General features: G+C 43.7%; 1 protein-coding gene across 3 annotated transcripts in view; it reads right to left on the reverse strand.

Annotated features, from left to right (window-relative positions):
- Positions 1-21,045, reverse strand: part of LOC105005969 (SH3 and cysteine-rich domain-containing protein 2) — a 40,858-nt gene extending 19,813 nt beyond the window's left edge. Inside the window, exons 1-3 of one of the 3 annotated variants that reach the window (XM_034292154.1) lie at positions 20,505-21,045; positions 4,007-4,373; positions 3,661-3,755 (exon numbers count right to left, since the gene is read on the reverse strand). In XM_034292154.1, the coding sequence (XP_034148045.1) occupies positions 3,661-3,755; positions 4,007-4,373; positions 20,505-20,594 (552 nt within the window). In that variant the 5' untranslated portion in view covers positions 20,595-21,045. The remainder of the gene's footprint in view (positions 1-3,660; positions 3,756-4,006; positions 4,374-20,504) is intronic. The other 2 variants (XM_020046402.2, XM_010864254.3) reach the window with 2 other exon arrangements.
- Positions 21,046-22,056: the final 1,011 nt, after the last annotated feature.

Consider the following 22,056-nt stretch of genomic DNA (forward strand, 5'->3'; position numbering starts at 1 on the left):
TTGTTGACACATATAGCACAGAGCCAGTACTTGACAGAAATTCCTGCAGTTCCTTTAGTGTTGCTATAGGCCTCTTGGAAGCCTCCCTGACCAGTTTTCTTCTCGTCTTTTCATCAATTGTGGAGGGACGTCCAGTTCTTGGTAATGTCTCTTTTGTGCTATATTTTCTCCACTTGATGAGATGCAACTAAGAAAATGGAACAGCTGAACTTTATTTGTGATTAATCAGAGTCACTTTAAATGATGGCAGGTGTGTAATGACTTCTATTTAACATGATTGTGAATGTGATTGGTTAATTCTGAACACAGCCACATCCCCAGTTATAAGAGGGTGTGCACACCTATGCAGCCAGGTTATTGTAAGGTTTTTCATTTTCCCCCTCAAAGATTTCAGTTTGTTTTTCAATTGAATTGTTCACATTATAGGTCACATTAAAGGTGGAACATTTCTGACATGATTTATCTTTGTCTCATTCTTTTACATCACATAAACTGGACATTTTCACAGGGGTGTGTAGACTTTTTATATCCACTGTAGTCTAATTTCTCATCAAACGTCTAATGTACCTATTATCACTGTGACATTTACAATAATAAAATAAAAAAGAAATACAAAGATATGGTGGGATTCCTAGTTAATAATGTGTATTTGCAATGAAAACAGTGGTTATCTTTCTTAGCTAAATGAATACTTTGTAAACCGATATATGGTATGGGGACTTCCCTCTGAGAAGACATATTTACATTTTAATGCCTGTTTTATGCAGACACATTTTATGCAAATTCCTAACCCAATCAACGGGTTAGGAATTTGCTATATTTTATTCTCTATTGGCTGTGGACGAAGGCCAGAGATATTCAGCAGGACATCTGGGGAATAGGAGGAGCAACTTTGCTTTCTCTTGATCTGAAGTCAATTTAGCCCTTATTGCTTTTCTTACTGCTTTTCTTACTGCTTCTCTTACTGCTTCTCTTGGGGCTCTTCTCGTCCCTGTACAAATTACTGCTTCACCTCTGACAGGGTCAAACCATGATGACAGACAAAGGGAAAGATAGAGAGACATGGAGAGAGAAAGAGATAGATAGGGATGGACAGAGAGGGAAAACCAGAAAGATATGATGGTGGTAAGAGAGTAAAAACCAGACATTAAGAAAAAGAGAAAAGAACCCCAATCTATTTGAGTTAACTAAAGTCTTGTTTGTCATTTTGGCAGAAGGCCAGTCATTTCGATTATTTGGGGTGAAACGATGACAAAGAGAAAGACAGAAAGGGTTGGAGAAAGGAAAAAGCTAGATAAGGATGGACAGAGAGGGAAAGAAGTAAAAGAGGAGCAAGAGAATAAAAAAAGGGGGGGCGGGTGGAGCAGACAGAGGGGTAGAATTACAAATCCTTAAATCCTGCCTTCATTACAATCCTTGGTTTTGGGTTAGATTACACTTTCACCTTGGAAGATAATCCCAATGTCTGGAATGAATGTGGCTCCCAGAGGTCCAACACTAGGACCAAAACACCTAACTGACCCCAAGAGACTGCCGTCCAATCCTGAAACAACACCCGCTCCCTTAGCCTTTAGCTATTTGCCTACGGGTATTGTTGTAGATCAGACAGGACTGGATAGATGGAAGCAACATGATGGCCTATCAGAATGCATGCTACATATACAGCTCTGGAAAAAAACAAAGAGACCACTGCACCTTTTTCTTTCCTTTCCAAAAAAGTTGAAAAGGAATGTTTTGAGTGAGGAACAGAAGCATTCAGTTTGCAGTGGTCTCTTAATTTTAACCCTTCTGTTCCTCACTCAAAACCTTCCTTATCGACTTTTTCGGAAAGTAAAGTAAAAGGTGCAGTGGTCTCTCAATTATTTTACGGAGCTACATCTTCAAATGGCTGGATAGGCTTTGCACCGAACCACATCATTTAATAAAGCAGCCCAATACCCGAATGCTCATTTGGTGAAATGGCACAAAACTAGCGGTTAATGCGTCCTAAGTGGGGTCCACGTGGAACTCAGCCAGGGGATCTCAACCAAAACCATGGGAATACCCACTGAGATTCAGTCTTCATTCCTTCTATGACTCGACCCAAGATGACTTGTCTTTCTCTACAGTTTTCCAAACCCTAAACTCATTGTCACGAACTCTACAAACTAGTCAAAATAAAGTCAAATTAATGAAATTCAACAAAAAAATAATTCTAATTTAAATCACTTTCCTTAAGGGTCACATTTAATTAGCGTACAAAGTGACACCAAAATGTATTACCCCGAAGAGGAGTGTAGAACAACAACTCTTGGCGAAACGTATGAACGAGCTAGCATGTCGCACCCCTCTCTCTTCCGGTTGCCCCAAAAATCCTAATCCCGGCTTTGTTAACTAAGCACCAGACGTAGAGGGCTTCGCGGCAACCGTCCATGTCCTATCCCGCAGGAACAGTCCGCGCCTCAAACGCACCACATTTCACACTGAATTAGCCACAGCGCCTGGTGAAGGGAGATACTGATTTTTCCGACCAACTTGAGAGAAGAAGAGAAGGAAAACATGAGTGGAAGGAGAGAGGCTGGACGTGACGGGGGCTGGATGGAGAGAAAAAAAAAATCTGGAGTGCCATCTGCCTCTCGTTTTGTTCAAATAAAAATTCAGAGTCATTGCAGAACATGTTATATTAGCACTCACCCTCTTCTCCACTGTCTTTGTCAGGGTTTCAATAGTCAATTTTTCCTCCCCTTACAATTCCCCTGTCTATTTTTAGCTCTTCTGGAACGTCTTTGGTAAAAAGCTTTCATCCTCTTATGAGAGGACTGGGACAAAGAGACTAAAAGCAGCCCATGCCAGGCCATCTTGATCTTAGACAGGGTATAGGGATGTGGAATTGGGACAACCATGCCCAAAACACCCTGGTAGATGGTGTTATAGCTGTGCCACTTTCCCGCGGTTTTGGTTCCGGGAGCTGACACGATTAAATAGGTGGCCTTATCTCAATGGTGTTTTGTTAATTAAAAGATTGCATTACAAATCCAGACCCAGCTGCCTTCGCAGCACCTATACTTCTTCAGCATGGATTCAAATCCGGACCACTGTGGTCCTCTATTCTTCCCAACTGTCTCTGTTACTGTAGCATTAAATGGCTGGAAAAAGGTTCAGGTCTTGTACCTGCTCTCTAAAAAGACGTACTGAAGACCTGCATAGTCAGTTTGGCAGAAAAGGCATCATTAGGTAAATGTTTATCTGTTGTTAGACCTATACCCAGACAAACAAAGAATATAGATAAGTAAAATATGTGTTGTATATTTAACCCGTGGGGGACGGATTAGAAACATAAAAACCAATGTCAGTTCAATGTCATTGATTTTGGAGTGTCTGAGTTTTAAAACCTAACGTCAAACAGAATGACAGTTCAAATGTACCATTTGTAATTCAGTAAAATTAGAGAAATGTTCAGGGGGTTGAACACCTGTGTAATTCACTGTAGATATACAGTTCCTCACTCAAAACGTTCGTTTTCAACTTTTTTGGAAAGAAAAGGATGGATATTAAGAGTTTTCAAATACCCCTATTAGCAAATACGGTGATCCCACATCGGGTCAAGGCCCCACGTTTTGGAAATGCTGTAATGGTTGAGAACAAGACAATGGTGGGGAAATCTGAAATAAGCTGACTCACCTTCCCAGTGCAAGGCTGCTGGGATAGTTCAGAGGAGCACCAAAGGTGGGCACCCAGCTTACAGGATTTACAGCGCAGACCTTGCTTGGAGTTTCCTGCACAGATGGAGAGCTGGGTTAATTCGGTACTCTCCTGTAGTACCACATCTGACTGAGGCATCAGCTCGTAAGCCAGAACCCAGTAGTGAATCGATTCAACAAATCAACATTGAACACAGCCCTAAAACATAATTAGTAAAGTAACACCATTAGTGGGAGAGATGATAAGGCAAAATAACTTTGACGGATCATTTACATTTCATGTCGCTGCATTGCATTAAGGGAATACTCGACCAGAATCGACCTACCCTGGATTACGTGTTTGCATTGCTGACAGCAGGTGGGCCGGCGGAAGACGTGCTCCTGGAAACAGTGGGTCTTCACTGGCCGGGCCTGGAGTTGGGTTTTGGAGGTCATGGAAAGAGAGGGACTCAGGGAGGGCGAGTGGGACGCAAGGGAGGGGTTGGGGCTGATTGACGGGGAGAGGGAAGGGGAGCGCTCGCAGGTCGGCAGTGTCTCTCCAAACGGGGGTGGGGAGGGGGGAGGCGGAGGAGACTCGTGGATGATCCCGGAGAGAGGGGGGAGTTCGCCGTTGCTGCCCCGCTGGAAGAAGTTGTCCACACTCTTGCTGCGCATGACTGACTTCAAGGACAAGGAGCGCTTCAGTCGCTGAAGCTGCAGAAAGAGCCGAGAACAGACGATGGGGTTAGCGTGAACGGATAAAAGCAGTGACGGCTCTAGCCTTTAGGGGCACTAAGCAAAATTTGAATTGGGGCCCCCTCTCCCCTAGCGGTTGTGGGCTCACTAGCATTTGGACCCTGTAACATTCGGGGGCCCTAAGCAAGTTAATCACAGCACGGTGGTCATTACCGCCTCGATCCTTCGTAGCCCCCCCCATGTAATGATGACAAATGATTGGGTGAACCTTGTGGTTATAGCTCAACAGTAGCTCAACCATTAAGCATTGTGTTAAACTGACTAACGTTTCTTACAAATTTTACTTCCACCCCAAGCATCTATGAACTGTATGGCGTTTGCCACAGGCCGTTTTAACAGCTTATTAGCCAGTAAAAGCTTTACCAGTTTCTACAAACTTACTGGAATAGTCATAAGAATCGAGCAGTTGCTAGCGAGACTGACCTTTACACTGCCAAAGCAATTTCATTTCATGGCATAACAACATACTTTTTTCTTTCATTTGTGAATTACACTGATACAAGATAACTATCAATAAAGGAGACAATAACTTTTTTATCAAGTGAAAAGATGAGAGAATCGTGGAATCTACCAGAAAGTCACAATACTGTATAACCGTAAACTGTTTAGGTTTACCCTGAATGTTGTAGCCAGCTAAGTTTCTGCCTATCCTGGCCTAAAAAGCATGCCCGGGTGAATACTTCGAAAATCCACAAGAAATAGTTGCAATATAACCATAAACAGTTTTACTGCGGCCCACAATTAAAATTAATAAAAACCATTGTTCCCACTAGATTTGAACTCAGGTCTTCCCCATGAGAGGCACTGCCTTTAACCACTATGCAACGACACTACACATTGCATTGGTTGCCTATACACCATTGAGCATTGTGTTAAACTGACTAACGTTTCTTACTGAGTTTACCTCCACCACAAATAGTATCTATGAACTGCACTGCTTTTGCCACTGGCCGTTTTAACAGCTTATTAGCCAGTAATAGGCTTATTAGTATCTACTAACTTCCTAGGAATAGTCATGAGAATTAAGCAATTTCTATCGAGACTGAAGATTAACTTTTCCATGCTAGAACAACTCACAATATAACCGTAAACTGTTTTATTTCAGGCTTACTATAATGTAAATACTGAAGGTTATAGCTAGCGTCTTATGGACGTTGACCTTTCAGCAGCAAAAAATTGCAGCTCAAAACATAGCTTTGAATAAGAGAGAAAAGACTATTCGGAAGACAAGAGTTTCTACATCCAGGCCAAGAGGCGATACAAAGACCCCTGCAGTAACCTTTGACTGTCCTTCCCCCACCACACATCACTTGGCTTGAGACGTAACCATCTTCAGTTTGGATCAGAAATGTGCCACCCCTAGCAGTTTCTGGGAACTCAAGTCAATACCCCTTAAAATTCAGATTTGATTAGTCTATTGACCCGTCTGCTCCTTTGTACACTGCCACGCACTGATGCACCGCGAAGAAGCAACACCCGGTTGATTTTTGATTATCCACTCCTCCTCCGCCTCACTTCATGGGCCTCGCCCAGGCATCGACTGCTCATGGCGGCATTAGGGACCTAATGATGGAAGCTCACAAGGAGGTGAAGGCAGAAGAGAAAGCGTGGGGGGATCGTGAGAAACATGGGATGTTGGGTGTAAAGGAACAATGATCACTCAGTAGGGAAATCGGGTAGACAGGGAAGAATGATTTTACAGTAGGCGTTAGCTGCCCCGGTGTTTTCGAAATGAATAAATATACTCTATGTGTTTTGACATATTTGGAAAAATATAATGAGTAGAACTTGTAGAATTTGTTTTTGGCAGGCTTATGAGTATGTAGATGTCAGAAGTCCTGCAAAAAGTCTAAGGAAGTGTACATGAAGTACATGGTCAAATGGGTCAACAATTTGAAAAAGAAAAAAATCAAACAGGCTATTTGAATGGGCCACCAGTCATCCTTAAAAAAGCCTATTAAAAAAGAGCACGGATGCAGCTCCGGGTAAGAAAAAACACATTCTGCTTGCTAATGGGTCAACAGAGAGAGCTCTTTTCATCACTCAAGGTAATTGGCGTCAGTGGAGCCATGGCTTAAAGAAACGAAAAAGAGGGACCCACTCAACATTATTGATGACTTTCTCTCCGAAAGAGCAGAGATGAGCTCTTGCAGGTGCAGAAGTAAAGGAAACAAAGACTCGACGACACCCGCGCACATATCCAGGCAAAGAAACACGCATTTTACTACCCATAAAAATACTGTGAAAAACATTCCAATTCTAAGTCAAATTTTCCCTTATCCTCAACCTAACACTAACCTTAACCCCCGAAAACCTTACCGTAACTCCAACTATTAACTTACACAGGCTAGCATACACAACTACACTGTACTACCACTGATCAGCCATAACATTATGACCACAGACAGGTGATGTGAATAACAGACTGGTAATCTCGTTATCATGGCACCTGTCAGTGGGTAGGATATATTAGGCAGTAAGTGACCATTCAGTCCTCAAAGTTAATGTGCTAGAAGCAGGAACAATGGGCAAGCGTAAGGATCTGAGTGACTTTGACAAGGGCCCAATTGTGATGCTAGATGACTGGGTCAGAGCATCTCCAAAACTGCAGCCCTTATTCCCACTCCCAGTTTTTCCCAGTCTGAAGTGGTCAATACCTATCAAAAGTGGTCCAAGGAATGAAAAGTGGTGAACCAGCAACAGGATCATGGGCGGCCAAGGCTCATTGATGCATGTGGGGAGCGAAGGCTGGCCCATGTGGTTCGATCCAACAGATGATCGATGTAGCACAAATTACTGAAAAAAGTTTATTCTGGTACTGATAGAAAGGTGTTAGAAAACACAGTGCATCGCAGTTTGTTGCATATTGGGGCTGCATAGCCGCAGACCAGTCAGGGTGCACATGCTGACACAATGTGCATGTGAGCATCAGAACTGGACCACGGAGAAATGGAAAAGGTGGCCTGGCCTGATTAATCACATTTTCTTTTACATCACGTGGATGGCCGGGTGCACGTTTACCTGGAGAACACACTCCAGGGTAAATGTATCTTTGACTACGACAACGACCTGAAGCATACAGCAAAGACAACGCTAGAGTGGCTTTGGGACAAGTCATGAATGTACTTAAGTAGCCCAGCCAATAACTAACCCTAACCCTATTGAACATCTGTTGGGAAACCTGGAAATCACTGGGTCTACACGGAAGAATAGGAAAAACCTCCCAAATCCAGGTTCACAAAACTGGTAGAAATATAGCCAAGAAGACTCAAAGCTGTTGTCCCTCCCAAAGGCATGTCTTTAAAATACTGAATAAAGGGCCTGCTTACATGTGGAAATTCAATATTTCACTTTAATAGTAATAAATTACTTTTTTTTTCATTATTGGGTATTGTGTTCACATGTAGATTGGTGGCAAAGAAAATAGTAGAATTAATTATAAATTAAGTCTACAACACAACAAAATGGCCTGACCAGTTTTCATTATTAATGGAAATCATGAAAATCTTAGTTTTTCTTTAGGGTATTCTATGTCTTTATACTGTCTACCACTAGCAGCACCAAAAAAAAATTGGGTCATGTAGAGGTTATTCTGAAGTTAATATGAACACAACAGGAATGTTCCTAGAATATTGTACTTATAGCATCCCTATCCAAATGTTTTCACCATGAATCATTCACACATCGCATCATTTACACAGCGTTTACAGAAATTTGGCTGGGTCATTCATATGTTGAATAAAAAGTGTATTCTTCTCATGAAATTCCCCGATGTGGATTCGAGCCATTAAGCTTTGGTGTCAGCAGCTGATTCCACTCAGCCCCCTCAGGCGATGATTCCAGCGCAACGTGGTGAGCTCCTTCACACACCCTTCCAGTTTATTTAGTTGAACCCAAACCTTAACCAGTCGGGGTTGATGCCTAAATTGTCAACCATTCAGTTGTTTCTGTTTGATGCCTGTAACACAGAATTAATTCATAAAAATGTCATAAAATAGCCGGATGTCTATAAAACGTCAAATATCAACGTAAATCTGTGAGTTCTCGCTCAACAACCTCCCTAATGCGCCACTGAAAGCACACCTAAGTACCTCCACGCATTACAGTCCAAACGCTCTAGAGTGAATCCCACTGAGCTAATCGCCACACAGTAGGTTCGTGGCCCTTTAATTCCACGGCTCTTAGGTTTTGCCTACATGGCTGTCATGTCAATATGCAGAAGCGAAACCCGAGAGGGCCTGGGTTTCTCTCATTCTCCAGCGCTGTCACTGAGAGCGTCAGCTTTGAACAGGAGGTCCCTGTGACAGGCCCGGGGGTCCCACGGGCGCTTTTACACCCTACACCATTAGTCCTCCCCAAAGTGAGTGCGCCAAGCCTCGGACTTCCAACTGTCGTATTTACAACTCCCACCTCAGGGGGACGAGGGACGTGAGGTGGCAGGGGGTGTCGCGTGGGTGTGAGGGCCGGGGGTTGGGGGCTGAATGGAAGTGTGTGTGTGCCGGGGTTGGGGGAGGAGACAGTGTGTGTTTGCAGTGTGAGTCCACGTGCGTGCGCTTCTGTATGACTGTTCACACCCGCGTGGGTGTTAGCGCAGAGCCTATTTACATGCGGCTAGGGTAAATGGCGACTACCCAAATGTGCTTATCTACTTCTTGTCTCTGTCCCTGTGTACCCCTTCGTTTGGAAACATGAAAGCCGCCCTGGGGGGGTGGGGGTGGGGGGGGGGCAAACCCCGCCGCCCTGGGGGGGTGGGGGTGGGGGGGGGGCAAACCCCCTCATCCGACCGCTCCCTCCCTCAGGTGCTGTTCCATCTATTCATAGTTCTGAACAACTAGCTGCTCAATTAGCGTAAAAAGAGAATAAAAGGAGAGCCATAGAAACAGAGGGTGAGGGAGATAACAGGACATATGAGACCAACAGACAGACAGGGACAAAAAAGAGCAAAACGAGGGAGAGAGAGAGGAGATAGAAGTATACCCTTCTTTCTTTGTAGCCTTTGAAACCGAAAAACAATGTGCCAGGCCGTTTTTTCCTCCCCTCCCAGAGATAGACAGATAGACAGATGGCAGAGACAGAGGCAGAGCAGACTGTGGCCTTGTTCTCCTTCGGCTGTTTGAAGATGAACAGAGCACTGTTTTGGCGGAAGGGCTAAATATAGAATGTTGTGATATGCGTAGATGAATTAATGATTATGGAGGCCTTCACATGACACGCTTCACAAGAACGTCAAGACATTGAACACAAAAAAATAAACACTTGCTGCTGGTCGCTGTTTCGCGTTGACTGTTTCTCACATCTGTCATCTAATAAGTTGATCTCACTTTGGAAATGAACTGGCTTGATTTAATTACATAAAATTGTCCTGAGTCTAAAATAACAAGAACATGGGATAGAAAAACGAAAGAAATATCAGACTGGGAGTGTCTGTCTGTCATGTTCATTTGATAAAAATGTTTAGCACTTTATAATTGTTTATTCGTGCTGTTACTCCTAATAAAATATCTGAAACAAATCAAGCTGGCTAACTTTTCTCCAGTAGGGTTCACAGGAACTAAAACGATCTATCTGATATGAACAGATTTAGTGGACCTAAAGAATATTAATTTCTACAGTTGAAATAAAAGGTATTTCAGCTATCATGGTGTCCACCTGGTCGTCCCTGTCCTTGTCCACCTGGTTGTGCAGCTGACCTGGATTCTGCCTAAACACTTCAGACACAGCCCAACCCGTATTTATTGACCTGGTCATCTGAACATTCAAAATATTGTTGTGTTGTAAAAGGATTGTGTACATTTTGTCTTCACCCGGCCCAGCCAGATGAGTACTGGCCACCCCTCAGAGTCCACCTTCTCTCTAGGTTTATTCCTAGGTTCTGACCCTACCAGGAAAAGTTCCTATCCACTGTGCATCAATGTCTTGTTGTTGCTTGCTCTTTGGGTTTTTTGTGTCAACTGCTGATTTAAAAATTACTATAAAAATGACAATAAAATAACATGTACTGATTGTTGATTATAGTTCAGCATTCAACACTATTTTTCCCACCGAACCCCGCACAAGCTCAGAGCACTGTGTGCAGAAACCTGCTTGTCCAACTTGATGCTGGAACATTCTGATGAGTAGACCTCTGGCTGTAGCGAATAACAAAGGGGACCCCCGCCAAAAGGTGTGTCCTCAGCCATCAGCTGTATTCCCTGTGTGGCTCTTCACGACTCCAACGCCCTTCATCATCAAGGTTTGCAGACCTCAAAGTCTTGCAGGCCTGACAACGATCAACCAGAGGTCCAACTCGTAAAGAGGAACCGAACCGTCTTTGCGACGTCAGGACATCAACCTCATGAGGAACGGAAGGGTTAGAATTAAGAGACCAATGCAAATTGCACACGTCTTTTCCTCACTCAAAACTTTGCTTTTCAATGTTTTTGGAAAGGAAAGAAAAAGGTGCAGTGGTCTCTTCATTCTTTCCGGAGCTGTATCCTAAAGGGTGAGTTGTCTTTAAGGTAAAGCCTAAAATAGCTTGGTGAGGACCAGCAGGATGTCCACACTTTCCCTTATATACCAGGTCCATCTCTCAAATATTTAAAACTCGCATACTATACACACACAAAAGAAATCCCAGACTGGTTAAGACAAGTCTCAAGTCTCATGAGTGGACATGTCCGGTTATGCCATGGTTATGACTGACTTCTGCTCAATCCTTAAATAGCCAGTAAATTCCATGAAAGTAACAGCTTCCATGATTGTATAAAATCTCTGTTTTGGAAGATACAAACTAAATGACCAAATGTTTTATGCCACTTACACTTAGTAGTACATTTGTAACGCTATAATAAATGTTTCTGACCCATAACCAGTTATGTACTGTCATTTCTAAGGGGTTCAGCTGCTCGTTAGATAAGACCCTGGTCAGTGCTTACAGTTCACCAACAAACTCTAACAGAAACAGAGAAAACACAACCAAACAACGTAAAGACACTTATTCAATAACATTGGAAATATCTGTATTTTAGAAAAGTAAATGCTATCTTTTTAGGTGCAAAAATCTGAAACTTACTATCAAAAACTGATCCATGCTTTTGTTACTTCTAGATTAGATTACGGCAATGCTCTTCTTTCCAGTTACCTTGACAAATCAATAAATAAACTTCAATTAGTGCTGCACACAGCTGCTAGAATCCTAACTAGAACAAAATTATTTGAACACATTACTCCAGTACTAGCCTCTTTACACTTGCCTGTTAGGGTTAGGGCTGATTTTAAGGTTTTATTGTTAACCTATAAATCAATACATGGACTTGCTCCTACTTACCTTGCTGAAATGATCCAGCCATACATACCTACACGTAACCTACGATCGCAAGATGCAGGCCTTTTGATTGTACCTAGAATTTCTACATAAACAGCCGGAGGCAGGGCCTTCTCTCATAGAGCTCCACTACTGTGGAATGATCTGCCAATTAAGGTTAGAAATGCAAACTCAGTGCAAACTTTTGTGTTTACTAAAGACTCATCTCTACAGCACAGTCTATTATTAGGTGTAGCCTGGCCCTGGGGTGTGAAGGTGACCAGAAAGGTTTGATACTGTCCACCCTTGCTGTCTTGCCAGGTGGGCTCTCATCACCACTGGGATGCCCTCCCTCCAATGCCATTCGGGGGCGGAGTCACTGGCTTGTTGTTATCTCTCTGTTGCGCACTTGTGCAATTGGGCTGTACTCTGCTGGCAATACTCAGCCCTCATTCAGGGTAGTTGCGGTTGGTGGGTGTCCCTTTGTTTGATGCTTGGCAATGTGGGTGGATTGATTTCCTGCCTGTTGGGCCCTGTCCGGGGCCTCCCCCGGGTAGGGCCACAGTGTCACCGGACCCCCCCGTCTCAGCCCGAAGGTCTTACGCTGATATATAATTGTGCTGGGGGTGTAGGGTCAATTCTCCTTCTCCACTATAAATACTGTCCCCGTCCAAAATGTCCTCCTGTTTGTGTTGACGATTTCAGCTGCCACTGTGCTGACACCTCCCCCTGCCACTGTGCTGACACCTCCTCCCCAGTGTTGTCCCTGTCCTTGTCCATCTGGTCATGCTTCCGACCCAGACTAAGTTTAAATAGACTCTGGACTCAGCCCACATGCATTTATTAATTATTACAATTTGTACCCTTAATATGTTCACCCGGCACAGCCAGAAGAGGACTGGTCACCCGTCTGAGCCTGGGTCCTCTTTAGGTTTCTTCCTAATTTTCGGCCTTTTTAGGGAGTTTTTTTTTGTCACTTTGTGATGTAAAAAGTGATGTAAAAAGTGCTTTATAAATATAATAAATTATTAAAAAATTATAATTTAATTGATACAATGACCCCAAACATACAGCCAAAACCACACTGGAGTGCCTCAAAAATAATGTTCTGGAGTGACCCAGTCAAACATTGACCTCAAACTAATTGATAATGTGTGGAAAGGCTTGAATATTTCTGTTCTTCAAAAGTCCCTATCCAACATTTTCCAAAAAGGTATGTGTACAAAAATCCAGATGTGCAAAGCTGGTAGATTCATGGCTGTAATTGGTGCCTCTAACAAAAATGTACTGAAGGGGGTGAATACTTTTGCAAATCAATTATCTTCTGTTTTGTATTTTTATTCAATTTGTAGATTAAATTTTTTGCTTTATTGACATTATGGACTTCATTCATTAGACTTCAAATCCATTTGGTTTTCATGTTATAACATGAAAGTCCAATGAAAGACCAATGAATACATTTGATAGCCACTGTATTAGGCAAATGTTTTTGATTCACACAAGCTAAGGGAGAAGATTTCATTGTGTTACAAGTAAAAGAAATCAATGGCCATCCAATGTCTTAAATGTTATCAGTTTCTGTCAGACCAGCATGCACTGTTCTGGCTCCTTCTGCCTCGCCTTTTTAGCTTATTTTCACCTAACCTACCATGCGGAAATGGGAGAGAACTCTGGCATCCTATTGATTATCATGTGACCCTCTTTTGTTAAGCTGACAACCTACACTGGTAGCGGGCTAACTTCCACTCAGTTGTTTGTAAACTGAATACTCATTAGCATCCTGATTTCTCTCATCCTGTGTTTTTTTCCACAATAGCAACTGGCATGCTATGGTTTGAGGGTATGTACATGTGGAGAGGAGCTAGCTATCTGTAGCATCTCTAAATCCTAGCCGTTTAAGTATTACAGTATCTGCCTAAGCAGCTTAGCAATTAGCATAATGTGCTTGACGTCCTCACATTACACCGGAATCACAAAAGTCATCAGCCTTCTGGTAACAGGTGAAAGCAGGTCTTGGAGGAACAGTTGATTTGGGACACAACCTCTGACCAACTTCACTGCTCTATTGGATTCTGGATATCCAATGGCATTTGAACACACACACACACACACACGCCCACCACTAGTCCAAGCTGTCTCAGGGACAAGGATGGTTGGGTTCAGACATATTTGCAACGGGCAACCTGACATGTTAAGTTTCTCTAAACACATTATTATTAAATACAGTGAATATTGATTGTTTTAAGAAGGTGAATGCATTACCATACACACAAACACACACAATCTGAAGCTTTGTCTGTCCTATTTGTCACTCATTTAGCTGTATGGACCCGTTTCATCTTTCGTTGTGTCTCAAACGGCTTACGCCTTCCTGACGCACAAAATACGCTGCATATTTAATATGAATACTGATGATGAGTCTACTTCATTAGTCACAGAGTAACTGCCTTTCCACTCTCTGATTCACATCACCAGCTGTAGCGTCTTTAAAGGGACAGGCCACCCAAATTAAAGTTGGCCAGTGGCCAGGTGAATAAAATCAAAGCGTGGATTACTGGTGAACCTAACTGGCGTCAAGACTCATGAATGTAATTGCAGAAGTGGAAGGTCCTCACTGTTTAAACACAATCTGCTCTTTGAAGACTTTTCTAGGTCAGCACTTGCGAAGCTCAATCAACGGCACTACAAGGGTTGTCATTCCAGAGTTTATAAAACGATCAGGGTCTTTCATAACTGCTGGTCTTTTCACTTTGCTCACTCTTCTATCTCTCTTCGCTCTCTCTCCCCTCAGTCTCTCTCATTTGTTCTCGGTCCATCCATCTTTGCTCTCTCTCCCCTCAGTCTCTCTCATTTGTTCTCGGTCCATCCATCTTTGCTCTCTCTCCCCTCAGTCTCTCTCATTCGTTCTCGGTCCATCCATCTTTGCTCTATCTCCCCTCAGTCTCTCTCATTCGTTCTCGGTCCATCCATCTTTGCTCTCTCTCCCCTCAGTCTCTCTCATTTGTTCTCGGTCCATCCATCTTTGCTCTCTCTCCCCTCAGTCTCTCTCATTTGTTCTCGGTCCATCCATCTTTGCTCTCTCTCCCCTCAGTCTCTCTCATTCGTTCTTGGTCCACCCATCTTTGCTCTCTCCATCTCTCTGATCACCTTGCCTTCTCTCTACTTCTGTTCGCTGCGCAGCCAAAAGTTAGATGTAAAAGGTTAAAAGTCGAAGGCACTCGGTTTTGCGAGCTTGTGTGTGTTACCCCATTTACCCAAACCAGAGGCACACTGACAAACACAAACATTTACGCAGTGGCTGCCACTGTTGCGGCTTCAGTCATAAGTGGGAAGGTTATACACGTCGTAACCTTCCCACTTAAGTAAACACTATTTGTGGAGACAAAAAGCAGGGAGATGGCACGTCTCAGTCGCTTCTTCGCTCATCTTATTTCTCTCTCTTATTTTTTCTCTCTTCCCTCCCTCCCTCCCTCCCTCCCTCCCTCCCTCCCTCCCTCCCCTCCCTCCCTCCCTCCCTCCCTCCCTCCCTCCCTCCTCTCCCTCCCTCCCTCCCTCCCTCCCTCCTCTCCCTCCCTCCCTCCCTCCCTCCCTCCTCTCCCTCTCACCTATTTGTTCTCCTCTCTCTCCCTTCTCTCTCTTTGGTCTTGTTTATATTATAAGAGGGAGCATTAAACGCTAGATAGGCATGTTCGAGACATGCCACGCGGGATTCTGGCAGCCAATCCAGGGACAATCGAGCAATATGCGTGCGCGCTCCACAGAATGTTGTCGAATTTCCGACAGTAATGTCTTCACACTCCCAAAACTCAGGCGGACTTACTGAAAATGTGGCGCCCGCTACCTCAGAAGGTGGCTTCTCGAGCTTGCGCTATCTGCAAGTTCACACAAGCGTCTCAAGTCTTTTTCGATATGTCTCGAAAAATGTAGCGTAATGTAAACAGGCCCATTTGTTCCTCTCCTCTCCCTCTCTCTCCCTCCCTTGGGTCTCTACTCCCTCTTCTCTTTTGTCTCTCTTCTGTTTCTTTCCGCTCCTCCTCTCTCCTCCTCTCTCCCGTTACTGTCCTCCCTCTCTTATTTGGTCCCTCTAGAATCCTTGCTATATTTTCTCACTCCATCCCACTGCATCTAGCACGCTTCCCTGTCTGTAATCACACCTCTACCCTGCCAAGAGCTCAGCCAGCCATCACCACCCAATCACTGTCCATGGAGACTTGGAGAGACCGGGGAGCCATATGAATATGTATACAGGGCACATTTACATTCAAGTCATTTAGTAGATGCTCTTATCCAGAGCGACACAGTTGGAGCTTTTATCTTAGGATAGCTCGGTGCCCTGGGCACTGCAGTGTGTTGTGTCAAAGTGCCACTACCCACCGGGTTCTGTCCCCGGGGTGTAGGACAGACAGTCTTGACCAGGTGGCTCCCGCGGGCATGTCAGTCTGCTTGCAGGCTAAACTGGGGTTGTAAGCCCAAAGGAGCTTATCCTCTGAGAAATCTGAACAAACTAACCTTAGTTAAGGATGGGGAAAGGGGCAGAACAGCTTGGCACAGTATGTTTTGGAGGTAAAATAGGACAAATGTCCTGATTTCTGACTCCCCCGATGATAAGGGGTGTAAAAATTGATGAACAGATAATAACCAACGAAACGGACAGCACCGTAGATGAGACAACCACATATCATAGCAAGCCAATATTCCATCAACAAAGAAGTTATTAAAGTTGGTGCTAGTAGGAGAAAGACTAGTGATACTTCTTTTTACTTCTGTCATGCCTGTAAAGCTTTTCCCATTTAATTAAATTGTCTGTGAGAGAGAGAATTGCATTGGGACAGTGGAAAAGGAGTTGGACTTTAAAGGGGACAAAACCCGCAGAAGTGTAGAGAAGGAGAGAAGGAAACAGAGAAAAGAGGGCAGATGGGGAGAGTGCAAAGGAAAGGAAGAAAGGAAACCGAAAGAAACCAGGTGAGGAAAAGGAAAGGACTGCATCATTAAAGAAACCAGGTGAGGAAAAGGAAAGGACTGCATCATTAAAGAAACCAGGTGAGGAAAAGGAAAGGACTGCATCATTAAAGAAACAGAAGATGAACAGACAGATGGGATGTGGGACCAAGGTGAAGTGGAGTGTTATCATTTCCCCTCCTCCAAGTGCCCAGTGTTAATTGGAGAATTGATGGGCCATGCGACAAGGCTCTGTCCTTTTCCACTGGCAGTGTTTCAGTTCCAGACCACCTAGTCATCTCGATACCAGAGGAGATCTCTTTCTCTACTCTTTGTAATATGCAGTCTATTTGTTTTCCCTATAGATCTTTCCCCCAATGCGGGGCCAGAGCTTCAATGAGTGTGATGGGCGCATGGCAGCCAATCAGAGGTGCCCAAAAGAACATTTGTCACATAATTCTGAAAAATGAAATAATATGATTTTTGTTGTTCATTTAATATATAATGTTAGAGGAAACATTGCTCAATACCCCTTTGACCAGAAGTCCCTTTCTGATCTATAATAAGCTCATTTGTACTTCTATCGACTAATAGGATAATTTCCCATTAGATCTTTTCATGAGCGAATTTGATCTTCCAAAACACCAATTAGTGAAATTAAGATCAGAGTCAGACTTGATGTGTAAATTCAACCAATAAACTTCTCCCCCGGCCGGGAGAGATCATGTTTAAATGGCCCCAAAATCTGAATCCCTTCATTCAGAAAGCAAAGCTGTCGCTGTGCACCCATAAGGAAGGGTGGATAAATAACGACTTGTTGACCTCTTTCTGTGTCACCGAGCAGAGTGTTTAGGCCAACAGGTCCACTTTAGACCCTGACAGACGTCTCCAAGGGCCATTACACAACAGAGTACAGAGAAGGAGAAACAGTGGAGCAAGACAGCTATATAGAGATAGTGGTATAGAGAGAAAGTGGAGAGCGAGATGAGGAGGAAAATAAACACTGAGAGACAAAGAGGGTGAGACGAGGAGAGAGAATGAGAGAGATGGTGAGACAGAGAAATGGAGAGAGACAGATTAAGAGTGAGAGACAGTGAGAGTGAGACAGAGAGAGCAAGACAGTGAGAAATGAATAAGGACGTGAGACGAAGAGAGGCAGTGTGCGTGAGATAGCGAGCGAGACGAAGAGAGAGACAGGGAGAGACAGAGAAACATGCAATACGTGAAAGAGCTCTAATTGGCCACATCTCCACCAGGCCGTTACTGGCAGAGTCTCCCCTAAGCGGTTGGAGATGGGCCTGCGTCTGCTGGCCGGGGCATTGGCTTGGCGGGGAGTGAAACATGGGACACCTTTTGTTTTCCCCATGTCTTGTCAAGCCAAAGACTCGCTGAGTTATGACCCAGCTGGTGGCCAGACAAAGAAAACATCTGTTACCTGATTGAGTCATAAATCCTCAGGCGACGGTCGATTCCGCCAGCCCCGGTCCAAACATACCGTAGCTCATCCCAAGCATCCCTTTTGTGCAGTGAAGGCTGTGTACATGTTTGCGTGCGTGCGTGAGAGGGGCGTGTGCGCCCACGATCAGTCACAACAAAAAGGGGTTGAACACAGATGCTTAAATGACAGCAGTGGCTGGAAGCTTCTAGGAGCTTCTGCCCAATGCGAGGACAATGCTCCACACGTGTATTTATTATCAGTGCTCCCCTTGGTTGCTGCTCGTCCTCCACAACCCTTTAACGTTTCCTAGCATACCTGCTGCTGAACCTCAGTGTCTCTTCCTTTACTCGCAATGTGACAATGTAGCTTACGTCTGTGCCTCGTATTTCTGAAAAGAGGGAATGAAAACCCTGTGGCTGTTTGTAGGCAGCAACATTCTCTGTCTGTTTTAAGTTGTGTTATTGCTGTAAAAGCAGGATGCAGTCAACTCACGAAAACAAGTTGCTGCCGTTTCTTAACCAACCATCAAATGACATCCGTGAGGTCATCTTTAAGCTGCCATATTTTAGCCTGTGTGGGAAAAAAAACATCAACTTTTGACTGCTTGCTGGCCAATTATCATGCGGTTAGGTTATCACACTGTTTGACAGACGGCACGTGATTGCAATTCGCCTGCGTTCCACCTCTGGGCCACTCAGCCACCGGCAAACGCAGTTTGACAATGGGCAAATGTACTTTGCATTGCCCAGTCTGTCTGCCTCCTTAGCCAATGTGTGCAAGGGAGGCGGAGGGAAGAATAACTCTGTTCCATCTGTCTGGGTCCTGCATGCGTTTGATATGCTGCCTAAATGGACCGTCTATTCGTATTGGCTTCTCGCCCAAGATGTTGAAGTGTGTCCTTCTACAATGGTCTGGATTAATACAAGGGTCTATGGTTGGTTGGCGATGTCATTTTTTTTTTTTTTTTAAAGAATGCCACAAGGACAATGATTTCTTAACCTGGCCCTGCTTCTAGACAAGCGTTCACCAGACATAGATATCCACCCATCCATGCAGGGTCCAGGGACTGCAGAGAAAGTCTATCTATTAAATCACTGCACACACGCAGAACCTTCTGGACAGTTGGTCTGGAGAAGAGCAACGGATAAACGGATCAGCGCCTCCTGATCAAGGGTTACGGAAAACGGGATGTCCGCAAACATTTTTAACACACTTTTTGTTTACATAGTCTTTCTTTGTATAAAGCTCCACCTACTGTTGAGTGGGACAAACTGGGTTCAAAAATCCGGGGTCCTGTGCACAACTGTGCTGCGAACCCAAGCTAAAGGTCAGGAGCTAATGCTAAAGTACTGAAGTATTAAACTAGGCTTCTCATACAAGCAATATTCACCACTTCCATTCAGCCTCTGTTACAAAATACTGGGTGCCTGTTCAAAGTTCTGGACAGCAACGGGAACACATGAGGTGCCCACGCACACAGCTCCTCCACTGGGGCAAACACAGACTCTCTGGGGGGCCTGGCCCAGACCATCTCCGGAGCCATGTCCCTGTCAGTGCACATTCCATCACACACACGCATGAACGAAGGAGGATACACACACACACACACACACACCCACATACACACACACAAATTCATCACAAATTCAACATATACACGAGTACGGAAACAAGAAATTAATTTACCTACATACATATACAATCACTGAAACTTCCATTTTTGTTATTGTTTGTGGTCTGGTAGCACTGGCTAGTTTTAAAACAGGCACTGTACACAAGTACCAACTGTTTTGTAATCGACAGTAAAAGTAGTAGCTTTTTTTATATTTTTCACATAGTATCCACTTTCACACAAACCTATTGAGCCTGTTTTAAATATGTCCCATGTATGTCTACTTTTCTTGTTTATATTACACTGTTTCTTATATATATTTTTTGATGCATTTCAATACATCTGTCTTTTTTATAAAACATATTAGTATCAAACTATTAATTAGTTATTAATAAGCCATAAATATTTGGTTAATAGTGGTTTACTCTAGGGACAAAGCTTACCCGTGTTAATCTATACTACTAACCCAATCAACCCACGAGTATTTCACAAGCCTAGCTAATTGCTAACACGTAATAGTGTCTTAAGGCTGTTGTAACTTTAGTCACAGTACATGTCACTTTCATCGGATTTGATGTCACCTGACCCTCCCAGTTTTGCTCAGTAAACATCAACGCCTGGAATATAAGCGGGAGGTGTAGTCTAAAATTGATAGGTTGGCTATACAAATAATTCGACCAAGCTAATACAATGGTATTGCATTTAAACCTAATGATGGTTTATATGACAAAGAAACTGGGTTCAAGTGAGTAAACTACAAATATCCTGGAAACTACATTCCAATTGTTTGCGTTGAGACCAGGTCAATGAATGTCCTACCTTTGATTCGGGCAATATAGGCACAGTGCTCGGGCAGCGATGGAGGTCCCGGTGTTGCGGTTCATTCTCCTTCTCACTGTTTTCCGTCATCTTCTTGGAGACAAGCAGCTATTGCACTAGTATTCTGCCTAGATTGGATACCGTGTTTAAACTTGCTCCGATACGACACAGAAAACGTCCAACTAGACTGTTCCAACTTGAAATCCTACGTAAGCTATATAATTCTACTTAGCCTATCACTTTTTCATAATTAAAATCTATTTTACAAGATTAGACGACAGCATTCCAATTGATAAGGTATCTTCTTGTGTCTCATCGCACAAACAGTATCCTCTCCAAAAAAACAACAACCTCTTATCACGTAGTTGGACGCCCCAGTAGAAGTGTTGTCACTGTCAGCCACATGTCGGTAATGCATAGCTTAGGAGCGAATTGTTCATAGCCGCCTGTTCATAGGAGCGCTTTGCCACTGGTCCTCTCGTCCGCCGCACGCGCGCCCTTACTAAAACTTTGATTTACTGACATGGTTGGCTCAACCTGATTGGCCCAAATCAATTCGGCTATGCAAACGTTAGCGTAGTACCACCACATGAATGGCTGGGAGTTGATGACGTCGGTAGACCTTGCGGGTGACGGGGCGCAGGTGTGACCTGCTTGTGTAAAGATGTTAGTTGCAAATGCAACAGTAGTAGTAGGCATGTTAAAATCTGTGTCCTTCTCGGGTTATGGTTGTGTCGGCTTTTTGTGGGGAGATATTACTTAAAAGTGGAGTCGTTGCAAGGTTAAGAAGAACAATGTGTTTCAGCACGGGACAGCGCTCAATTGTTTCCTCGCAGTTAAGCACCCTGTGATGCTAGATTGCGCCATGCCCAACAGGTCTTGTGACACCTAGTCTCGTTTTTATGCACCACATAGGTTTGGACGACGACTCTCCATTTCCCTACAGTTTTAAGATAGAGACTATGGATATTCTTGTAAAAGAAATGTTTGACGTATGTCTGGCAGCTGAGAATCGAGAGGGGAACGGATTCGATTAACTCAATTCTGAAAAGACCAGCGTATCTCTAGGCAATCACTTTCAAAGAAAGGTGCGATACGAAGACAGTCGTTTGTTTTGTATAACATTTTTGTTTCGATCTTTGGAATTGATGGTTCTGTACTGATATGTTGTATTCAAAGTCAAATATTTTTATTTTTGCCACATGCCTAAGTCTCAAGTGTTTTCTTGCATACTTCAAATCGGATTTGAAGGTGGCTTTCACCCTAACATACAGGGCAGATTTGTGGAGTGTGAACTATCGTCATCCAGATTGGAGGGCCTGTCTCAATATGCCTTTAAAAAGAAATCGCCTTTACGGTGCATCAAGTGAAATTCAAGGCCATTAAAATAATTTTATATCCGTCTCCTGACCTGTGTCTTTCCACTTCATCCCTTAATTTTGAAAGCTCCTTGGTGGTCATGATTGAGTGTTTTTATTTGTAATTCACTACCAAACAACCTACAGAAACTGCTGAGTTTATCTTGGAATCTTGTGAATCACAAATTAACACA

This window comes from Esox lucius, chromosome 5 (assembly GCF_011004845.1).
Source record: "Esox lucius isolate fEsoLuc1 chromosome 5, fEsoLuc1.pri, whole genome shotgun sequence".
NCBI classification, from domain to species: domain Eukaryota; kingdom Metazoa; phylum Chordata; class Actinopteri; order Esociformes; family Esocidae; genus Esox; species Esox lucius.